The sequence below is a fragment of the Bactrocera tryoni genome, chromosome 3 (genome assembly GCF_016617805.1).
Source record: "Bactrocera tryoni isolate S06 chromosome 3, CSIRO_BtryS06_freeze2, whole genome shotgun sequence".
Lineage (NCBI taxonomy): Eukaryota > Metazoa > Arthropoda > Insecta > Diptera > Tephritidae > Bactrocera > Bactrocera tryoni.
This window is the reverse complement of record NC_052501.1, coordinates 37,662,929-37,674,647: the sequence shown is the minus strand read 5'-3', so window position 1 is coordinate 37,674,647 and position 11,719 is coordinate 37,662,929. Positions and strand designations below refer to the sequence as shown.

At 36.4% G+C, this 11,719-nt stretch overlaps 1 protein-coding gene across 1 annotated transcript; it reads left to right on the top strand.

Annotated features, from left to right (window-relative positions):
• The first annotated feature begins 8,398 nt into the window (after window positions 1–8,398).
• LOC120772422 (larval cuticle protein 9) lies at window positions 8,399–8,838 on the top strand. The gene is made up of 2 exons (XM_040101033.1): window positions 8,399–8,447; window positions 8,518–8,838. The coding sequence occupies exons 1-2, from the start codon at window positions 8,436–8,438 to the stop codon at window positions 8,785–8,787; spliced, it is 282 nt and encodes a 93-aa protein (XP_039956967.1). The 5' UTR covers window positions 8,399–8,435; the 3' UTR covers window positions 8,788–8,838.
• The last annotated feature ends 2,881 nt before the right edge of the window (window positions 8,839–11,719 follow it).

Here is an 11,719-nt window from a genome sequence, read left to right as displayed (position 1 = left end):
TTGATATTCATTATTTTTTGTTCTAAAGTCTATAGAAGCTTTTACTTTTTGGGCTAGACCATCACCTTTTTTGTGGCCAATTGTGTTAGCTCGCATTTTCTGTAATTCTTTGGCAACAAGGCACCCTCGATAGTTGCTGTTTTTCTGGTTTCGAACATTCAGATGTCTTATGCTTACCGGCGCACTTAACTCATCTTGGTTGTTTGCCACAAAAGTTTTGTGAGTGGGCAAATGACTGGCAATGTTTGCATTGTGGTATCACCTTAGGCAGTTTTACCGGTAAAATAGAAATAGAGTTCAATATAGTTTTGGTTTCGTAAATCTTTGTATGTTCTCCATGGGATCAAATGTTACTAAAAACATGTCGAGGGGAGTTTTAGTTTTCTATTGAAGATGATTGACAGCACTCAGTGCATTTAATTCTTGCTCTAGTTAAAGTGACCTTATAACAATACTTAATTTTTATCCATTTATGAGGCCAAATGACTGGCACTGTTTGCATTGTAGTATCATCATAGGCAGTTTTACCGGTTCAATAAAAACAATTGAGTTCAATATAGTTTAGGTCTCGTAAATCTTTAATCATAAATTGTAAATTCGAAATACATCCTTTAGTAAATACTAAATATGTAAATAAATTTTGTTTTCGAGTGAAAATTCTTTTGGTGCATATTCACTTGTAGAAAGCATCTCAAAGGTCTCTCTGAAGTAGTCTGTTATCACTGAGGCACTCCGTTGTCCCTGGTATCTATTTTATATCTGCTAAATGTCTTAGTGAAACTGACATCTCCTAAATTTTCTGGAAAGTAGCAGAGGTGAGGGTTTAGAAAATATACCTTTGGACTCATTAGGCAATCGAAGACTTAAAATCCGTTTAGCATTCCTTTAGCGATTGCTTTGAGTTAAGGTTTTTGTTATTCATCAAAAATTTCACTATGACCTTTATAAAGGCAATCCAAAATTCTCTTCAAAAAGTCTCTAGGAGGTACCATTGTGAAAGCAATGAGACTAAAGTCCCTTACATCTGTAATGTCCTCTTTGAACCACCCCATACTTCTGATGAAGTTTATTAGTACAAATGGTTTTATCTGTGCAACCTCTGAAACATCGTCAAGAAACCCTTGACCGATAGTTTCGACTCTTTTTCTGTACAGACCTTGCATTCGTATATAATATATTTTATAGTCTCCTCTTCTTCTACCTGCTGACAATTTCTACAATGGTCATTATGCAGTGACCTGTAAGCAGTCCTACGAGAGTTTATATGTCTTTCCTTTTGAATTTAATAGTCGTCATATACAGCACAAGTTCCATTCATTCTACATTTGACTGCTTGTTAACCAAACAAGAAATTATATCCAACAAAATTCAGCTATATTTATAACCTCTTTTCGATTAAATGTTTACAAGTAGCCAGAGGCCTTCAAATTTCCTCTTTTTCGGAGTCTGGTTCAGCCTTAAGCCGTCCAACACCTTCCTTCAACTTTGCCTCCCAGGGATCTGAAAACTTTCAAACCAAGAATTTGAACAACTCCTAGAAGTGACTTTGCAACTTGCTTCATCAATCACAGCGTTTTGTCAAGAAATTGATGAGGAGTCATCAACGGTTATTCGCCAACTTAAGGATCCGTTGGAGACCAACACTTTTTAGTGTAGTGAACTTACGGCTAATGAAGGGCACTTTTTGTTTAGTCTTTTTAACAACATTCTTAAACTCATTTATTAAATAGGTAAATACATATAACGGAAAATACGAATAAAGTAAAGTTAGCCTACATTTTGGCGCGAAGATAAATGGTTTGGCAGAGTGGCCATTTGGCTTTTGCTGACGAAATTTCTGTTTAAACAAGACAAAAAAATAAAACGTCTCCAGTTTAGGTTAACTAGAATTCCATTGTAATAATATACATTCCTATGACAGTGTGAAAATATAATATTGGTCCTTTAAACAAAATGGTGATTTGTATCAAAACATTATTTCAGTTTTTATACACTTGTTGCTACGGAGTATAATAGTTTTGTTCGCTTAGCGGTTGTTTGTATCACCTAAAACTAATCGAGATAGATACAAGTTTATGAATATATATGTATATGATCACGATAATCACATGAGCTGAAATCTGTTTGCCTGTCTGTCCGCACGTCAGTCCGCTTGTCCGTGAATACTGTTACTTGAGTAAAAATTAAGATATTTTGATGATACTTGGTGCACATATTCCTTGACAAAAACGTAAAGATGAGTTAGTGGATGACCACTATCACGCCCACAAAATGTCATTAATCGAAAACTTATAAAGTTCAATATATATCTTCCAAACTATTACAACTGTATCAACCAAATTTGTAGAGGCTAAATCTTTTCAACCCTTTTTACGATAGCGTCACCCCACAGTCTCCATAGAATGGTTTTATTAAAAACTACAAAAAATGTGATAAATTAATTTTTAAATGCATCAGAAACATTAGATTTCACATCTAGGACAGCAAAAGAGGTCTTTATAAGAGCCGGGGTCGAAAGTCTAACAAGAACTGTTGAAGCCCTTAGGTACCAAATATATAGAGCCCAGAGCTTATATGTAGTTGACTTTTTACCGAAAATATCGGTCAATATGTGAAATCTATAATTGAATTTCGCAGACAATCCTTTCACTAAAATAGCATGACTGAAAAATGAGTTGTATCGGATCAATGCTTGCCCTCATATACCTAATATAAAGATTTTCTAACTTCCGGACGACATAATACCGCATATATCGGCCAATATGTAAGTTTTATCAATAAAAATTAGAGCGCGTGTTTTACTAATACAGTCCATCTTTGTGTCTAAAACTGATGAAATTGGGTTAACCTTACTCAACCGTCATATAACTAATATAACTACAAGTAAATGTACAATAACCAACGTTCAGGTTGGTATTGAGCCTCACCGCGTGTGAGCCTATTGGACAGTGGAAAGTCAGAACACCTATAATTGTGACGAGACTGATCTTGAGAAAGTAGTTCGAAGGGCCTTCTACAGTTAACTCTGGACCAGAAGAATGTCACAGTCTGGTTGTTGAGCAGCGCTTGCTGGACTCACTGGAGACCCATAGGTCCAGAAAGTTGATAAGATAGTAATCAGCTTTTTAAGAGCAGGGTCTTCCACAGTACCTAATGTATGCCAGTGGAAGTGTTGGAGAGGCACTGCGTTCTTCTTCGGCAGCCTCAAATACTTCTGAGAAGTGGACTCACGGCTGTGCTTGTTATCAGGAGTGAGCAAAAGGAGAAGAGTTAATGTAAACAGTGCCTCTTTGAATTCAACAATACTCGAAACACCCACCGATATCGCAAATCCATTCCCAGTAGATATGTAGAACACACTTCTTTGCAACAGTAAATTTCTCTTACGATTTTACAACCAAGATGATAGGGAAGGGCTTTATAGGACCAAAAGTTGGACAATGGGAGCAGCACTGCCTATTTTTAGATGAAGTCGTAAGTCTCACAACTACTGACCCAATTTCTATGCTGTGAAAATGACCTAAATCAGACGACGGCCACGACTACTTCACGTATATAAAAACTTAAACTTCATATGAATCTTTCACTCTTCAGAATATAAATCAAGAACTAGTGGGAATAAAACCTTGAGCAAATAATACTTTTGAGGTATGCCATCAATAGTCGAAATCAGAGCGTAGCTTCTCAAGTCCACAAATGGACTTTAATGTCTGATTTTATATCGAAAATATCGGTAAAACTCTAAGACATATTGTCGAAAGTCAGGAAAAACATTTTTCTGCTAATAACGGTGTACTTGAGCCAAACAGATTAAATCGCGTCAATGTTTGCAAAAAACCTATATTCCAAATATAAAAATTTTCGAACGTTCAGTAGATTTTCAACACGTGAGTTAATATAAAAAAATTTGGCGTATCTCTCCAATAAGATTGTGCCGCTTACGCGATTATCGCCGAGTTAAAAACAGCGCGGCAGTCGTTTCTTCTTTTCGCATCGTGGCGCCAAGTGGAAATTCCAAGCGAAGCCAGGCTCTTCTCTACCTGGTCTTTCTAACGGAGTGGAGGTCTTCCTCTTCCTCTGCTTCACCCGGCGGGTATTGCATTGAATACTTACAGAGATGGAGTGTTTTCGTCCACGTACCACGTGATCTAGCCAACGCAGAGCTGTCTCTTAATTCGCTGAAATATGTCAATGTCGTCGCATATCTCATACAGCTCATCGTTCCATCGAATCCGATATTCACCGTGGCCAACGCGAAAAGGACCATACATACATAACGCAGAGTCATCAGATTTGTCATCGTTCATGCCTCTACACAATATAGTAGGGCGAGAATAATGAGTGGCTTATAGAATTTGATTCTTGTTCGTCGAGAAAGGATTTTCCTTCTCAATTGCCTACTCAGTCCAAAGTAGCACCTGCTGGCAGGAGATATTCTGCGTCCGATATTCAGGCTGACATTGTTGTTGCTGTTAATGCTGGTTCCAAGACGGACCAAATTATCGACAACTTCGAAGTTATGACTGGCAACAGTGACGTGGAAGCCTAGTCGCGAGTGCGACAATTGTTTGTTTGATGACAGGCGATATTTCGTCTGGCCCTCGTTCAATTCTAGACCCATTTGCTTCCTTATCAATATCATCGGCTGTACACTTTTATAGAAGATTTTACCTGCTCGATTAAGTTGCAGCTCGAGTTATTTTATCCTGCAGCAGATTGAGGAAGTCGGACAGTAGGGAGTCGCCTCGACTGAAACCTCGTTTGGTATCGAATGGCTCGGGAAGTCCTTCCCGATCCAGATGGAGCTTTCGGTGTTACTTAACGTCAATTTACACAGCCGTATTAGTTTTGCGGGGATACCAATTTCAGACATTGCGGCATAAAGGCAGCTCCTTTTTGCGCTGTCGAAAGCACCTTTGAAATCGACGAAAAGGTGGTGTGTGTCGATTCTTCTTTCATGAGTCTTTTACAAAATTTGACGCATGGTGAATATCTGGTTGGTTGTTGATGTCCCTACCAGCTTATCAAGCTCTTCATACTCAAGCATTTCGGTCTCTCTCTTTTTCTGTCTGCAAATGGGTCTCGCTTTTCTCTTCAACTCTCGGTATCTATCCCATCCCGCAGGTGTTGTGGTCGATCGTAACGTTGCGAGGTAGGCAGTCTGTTTTCTCTCCGCTGCGACACGGCACTCCTCGTTGTACCAGCTGTTCTTTTGCATTTTCCGAAAATAGCTAATATAATAATCTCTAACTTCGGGTGAGATTTATTCTAAACAAACTTACGTGAACGTATAATATTGGATATAACACTACTTGCTCCGAAAATATGTGAAATCGGCACAGGAATTACAACTTCCATAAACTACATGTAATCATTTTTGTTATTCTAATAAACCTTTTGCCGAATATGTTTGTCTGTGTGTGAGATATCTTAAAAGAAATATTTGGAAACATGTCCTCGAGTATACTTGAGTGATTTCAAAAGTTCATGCAATCAGTCAAGATCTGCCTCTTACCCAAATAATGTCAAAGTGATTTCCATTCATTTTAACAAACAACATAACGGTTTAAGTTTAGAAAGACATACTTTAAAATATTTATCTTGGCAAAAATATATGTGCTCGTCTCTATCTCTTAAATTAAACCCAGAATTGTCGAGTTTTATGATATTAATTATTATTATATCTTGTTGCTATATTATATGCTACTTGTTGCGTGATTATTTGATGATACTCGTATAATAATAACAGGTGATAGGTGCTTGAAGACTTAAAATACACCAGAATTGTTCGTGATCAAACAAAAAAATGGTGTTATGAAATTTTGTTTGTTTTAAAAAAGGGGAACACGAAGAGCAAGTAAAGAAAGATGTTAAAAGTTCAGTTATAGGTCCTAATATTCCTTTTAACTGTGTTCCAGAAAGCTTAATACAAGTTTTAAATTTGCTAATTAATTTAAATTTATTTTCTGGAGATATTGTTTTATTAAATGATGGAAAAATATACTCATGTATGCATATATATATATGTATGTACGGTAGTACAAATAAATTTAACTGGCTGGTTTGGAATTAAATTAAATTTCTCTTCATTCTAAAAAACTAATTAAATGAAAAATTTAACAGCAATTAAGTACAATAAATGTTCGCATTAAAATTAAACAATCGCACAGATAAAATCAGCTTGGTGAGTACAAAGTAGGTGTTTTAATTGAAAACAATAAGAAACGCTAACTTCGGCCGCACCGAAGCTGGAATACACCTACTAACTAAGTCTGAAAATCAGTAATGAGTCCATCTGTCATCCACCTTGCGGGAGATTTTGCAGAAGGGCTTTTGTTTTTTTTTTTTGATACTCTACAAGCTATCGATGAGACGCTGTTATTTCTTTAAAATATCACAGCATATCAAACGCTCTGTGGGCACAGGGAATTATTGATCCATATTTCTTCAAAAATAAAGCGGGCCGTAATTTTAAAGTCAATTTCGATCGTGCCTGAATCAATTTGTTGAAAACGATTTTTGTGAACGCATTATCGTGCGACTTAACACTGCTGGAGTTTTTCTTTGTAAGTTTATGTAAACTCGCTTTTCTACGCTGTTAAGCCTGATGGCGACCACTGCAAACGTATCAAAGATTACATAACGAACGCCCGGTTCCTAAATTGTTGCCGCTACCCAGCTGATTGATATCAGAGGACCGGTGACATCACCGCCGTCCAACAAGTGCAATGGACGAGATAAGGACTGAGATGAGTAGGACCTTGTGGCACTTACTATAGTGGCCATATAAAGGAGCGCAAATCCGGTGTGGAATTTGTGGTGGAAAAGAGACTACGTCACCGAGTATTGTTATTCACCCCGGTGGATGAACGTCTAGTTACAATCGGCATCAAAGTCAATTCTTCAACATGTCCCTGATTTGCGCCCATGCCTCCAAAGAAGAGAAGGACTATGTGACCAGGGATGTCTTCTATGAGCGCTTGAAGTGCACCTATGAGATGCAAAGAACAGCTGGTGGATGATGATGAGGAGTGCCGTGCTGCAGTGGAGAGAAAACAGACAGCAACGTTATAATCGACCACATTGCCCGAGCATGAAGAAGTTCAAATAGCAATTAGCCGTCTGAAGAACAGTAAAGCGGAAGAGCCCGATGGATTACCGGCCGAGCTATTCAAACGCGGCGGCGAAGAACTGATAAGGAGCATGCATCAGCTTCTTTGTAAAATATGGTCGGACGAAAGCATGCCCAACGATTGGAATTTAAGTGTGCTCTGCCCAATCCATATAAATGGATACCCCACAATCTGCGCCAACTACCGCGTGATAAGATTTTTCAACATCGCATCCAAGGTTCTATCGAGCATATTGTGTAAAAGGTTAAAGAAAGATTGGGCTTTCTCAGTGTTGCTTCATGCCTGGAAAATATCAGATATTCATCATGCGCGAAATCTTGGAAAAGACACGTGAAAATAGGATCGACACACAACACCTCAAAACAGCACGAAAAAAATAGTAAAGCTAAATTCTTGGCCATAAATTATATTGGGTAGTCGAAGAAGTCTTTTTGTATTTTGTCAATAGATGTCGTTGCTGTCATATATCTCCAGTACTACCAAACACATTGTGTCATATCATATAGTGTTAGAAAGGTGAGATTTTAAGATTCCAAATTCCTGGCAAGCTTAATATACATTGTTCAGGGTATAAATAACGAAGCATGCATTGCTTAAAATGTGAACCAGTTGCTTTCGCCTGTGAAGTCTCTGAGTGCAGTTTGTTGAGCTTGTTTGATTTAATGCCGCCGACATTTTATACACCAACAGAAACATTTTAGTTGAACTAGAAGTGTTTATCATTCCAAAATTGTTTATAAATCTCTTGTTCTTCTTCTCTTTACTCGACATACTAATTGATTAACTCTCCACTGCATTCGCACACAAATCATTTACTGTTGTCACTATCAAGATCCTCAGTTAGAAAATATAATTAGGCGTTTAATATTCACCGCTTGGCATGTTTGCTCCTTTTATTTCGAACCCAGTTTTTGCAAATCATTAAGCTTGTAGATCTGAGCAGCATTACTACAACTACAAAAGCGACTTTAAGGTATCGGCTGTGTCAAGTAGTTTGACAACGGTAATTTCGCAGAACCAGTTGCCGGCGTAAATATGTGGTAAGCGTGAATAATGGCAGGGCGATGCAATGTTCTAGCAAAACAAAAGCGACATTTGCCGCAATAAATTCTAATAATTAAGTTCAAAACTGGAAATATTGCACCAAACGGTTTTTATTTATATTTTCTTTGTGACACTTGTTCGGCGAAATTGGCGCCTCTCCCCACATTTGGGAATCACATAAATATTGCAGTTAGAACCTATGGCGGTTGTAGTCGAGTGGTGTGTGCAGTCAGATAAACTCAAATTTAAATAGACAAAATGAAATTCGTTGTAAGGATTCACTTTATAGACATATTATCAAATAAAGAAGCATTATTTTCATATAAATATAACTTTTCAGATCGTTTTCGCTTGCCTGTTGGCCATTGTGTTGGCCAACGAAGAAGCCAATGTTTTGAAGAACGAACAGGAAGTTAACCCAGAGAGCTTCTTCTACACTCTTGAGCTCGACAATCATATTAGAGCCGAACAAAAGGGTTCGCTGGAGGGCAAGGAAGCCTGGATCGTCACTGGTGAATATGAGCATCTGACGCCCGAAGGCAAAACTGTCAAAGTAACTTACAAGGCCGATGAGACCGGCTACCATCCACATGTTGCCACCGTGCAGTAAGGAGTATCAAAAAGTGTGAAAATGATTTTTAATTAACACAAGGAATAAATAAATAACGAATTTTTTAAGAGAAAAATATAAAGTAAATATTACTAAACTTCTAAATTCCATTCCTGCAATGTGATTGGTTTATCTTCTTCGTAATAATATATGTACATAAAAATGTAAATATTTGTTTGTGTACATACATACATGCATACAAAAGGAGTGCGCTTTCCACTCAAGTACGGAAAATCGATATTTTAACAGTTCGGTATACAGAATCCGCTGCTTTCAAGTTAAACTCAATAGTTAACATACTTTTAGGCACTGTTGAAGTTCAATTAAACAGTAAACAATTTCAGAAAAACAAGTTTGAAGATAAATATTTATTCTTCCATGCACTAAACTCATAACAAATTAAGTATGATCTTTTAAACTTGTTCACTAGGAAGAACATTTCATTACAGTGACTCATTAAGTGCTAAGCGTGCTAAGCTAGAAATATAGATTTCTCAATTAACGATACACATAAACCCAATTGAATCCTTATGGGAAGTTATGGAGCACTATCACTTCGAAAAAATTCGTACAAATTCAAAAAGGTTCAATAGTGCTCTACAATATAACAAAAGGAATAATTTCCATGTGCATGAAGATTGTTTTAAGACTCATATTCTGCGTAGGCGAAACAAATTTCTCCAACCAATAAGTATCTGGCATCTGGAAACTTTATTTCATACTGGGAATTGATTTTCATTGTAGTCTCCAATTACAGGTCTATTTCTAAACACTCTACAAATTCCAAATTATTAGAGTGCTCTTATTAGTTATTTTTTTTCAGTTAAATCAATCTTTAACGTCCATCAGCATGCCTTTGTTTCTGGTAGCACTACTATTCGGCTCTTTAAGTGATTATATCATATCTGCCTTCTCAGCGGGATTACAAGTAGATTGCGTATTACAGATCTTCTAAAGTCTTTGATAAAAATAAAAATATTCTTTTTAGCTTTTCACTCTGTCTTCGTGCAGTGGATCAAGTCATATTTACATAAATCATCCGATTATTTTATTGAGGCATCGGAAGTGCTACAAGGAAGCGTTTTATGTCCTTTTCTCTTTGTGCTGTTTATCACCGATATTTCCTGTTGTTTCTTTGATGTTAAATTTTTACTATATCTGAACTTAAAAATTTCCCCAATAATCGAAAACTCCGATGATTTTATTAAACTTCAATGTCATAGTTCAATGCTAATAGTTTTTCATTAGGAAAAGATTTTTGGTGTCTGAAATCACAGCTTTCTCTGAATTTATGTAAATGTTGTGAAATCTGGTATACGAAGATACGGAGCATCTTATCGTCTAGTTACAATATTTCAAATTGCGTTCTAAAATGTGTAACCGAAATCAAAGATTTTAGTCTAATCATCGACAACAGATTTTCTTTCAATAATCACATGAATTATATCTTCTTCTTCTAAATCGTTTTCTGTGCTTGGCTTTGTCTGCCGAAATGCTTCCAAATTTTCCGACCCCTATACTTTAAAATTATTGTCTGCATCTTTTGTTCATTCAAATTTGGAATATGCTGTGTTCAGCTGCAGGCAATATTGTTTATCCTCAATTAATAGTATTGAACGCGTTCGAAAACTTTTTATAAAATTTGCTCACCGTCCGTACTCTGCTTACATTTGCTTTCGATGTAATGAACGGAGGTATTGACTGACCTTATACGTTAGGAAAAATTATGTTCAAAATTTTTCAGCGTTGCCTCAGATCTATTACCCCATTTTACTGTACAAATGAGAAAACTGAAATTGCAGATTATGCCCCTTTCAAGCCTGCTGTGCGTGAGCTTAAATATATTTCTGAGAAATGATTTAATGATCATAGATTTATGCAACTATATAAAGAAATATCAGTTAAAATAGTTTTTAACGCTATTTAGCGAATGATTTTTCTTCTAAATCAGTCAGTATGTAGATAGACGGAAGTAAGTAGCCGCTTTCCTAACTCTTCATGAACAACGTATTTGTTTTGCGACCAGAAAAAAGTTATTCAATTAAGAGAGCAAAAAAATTATTTGTATATATCTTTGGTCTTTTCAATATATTTATATAAATTAAAATAAATAAACAAGTTTTGCAATTTTTATATATATATTAGAATCTTTCTCTTGTACCTTTTGTAAAGTTCTAGTTATCAATTAAAAAATATTTTAAAGAAACAATGATGAACGACAGATAAGGGCTGATGTAAACCAGGGCAGTGTCTTAAGCCCAGCTCCATGCAACATTTACATATACAGCAGATCTTCCAACAGCTCATAATGTATTCACATCAACTTTTGCGGATGGCACTGCTTTAGTGAGCCGAAACAAATGCCACATTCTGTCGAAGAATGGGCTCTAAGCATATTACATTTTCGCTATGGCCAAAAATGTGAGTGAAGAAGAAGACTTACGTGGAGAAAATATATATCTAGTAAAATAACTTGCATGAATATAAGAGCTGCGAATTTAAATTTGCTTAAAAATTCCAAACTTTGCTTAAACAGCAAAGCGCTTTTATATAATGCAGTCATAGAGCCGCTTTGGATGTATACTGTGGGGTAAGGCATGTGCAACCTGATATAATACAAAGGTTCCAATCGAAATGCTTAGAACAATAACGTGTTCGCCTTGCTACATGCGTAATGAAAATATCTATAAAGGCCTTGGTATTCCTATGGTAAAGCAAAAAGTAGAAGACAGCAGAATCAAATATATGTGACCTGGTCTACGAAAAGGGAGCTAACGTGCGAAAACTAGTTATGACTTGAAATTGATTTTTTGAAAAATTGATTTTTGAAAATTGATTGATTTTTTGAAATCATGAAAATTGATTTTTTGACACCTAAGCCCCCAGTAGACCAGGTCACATATATCTAAACTCCAAGATCATCGAAACCCTT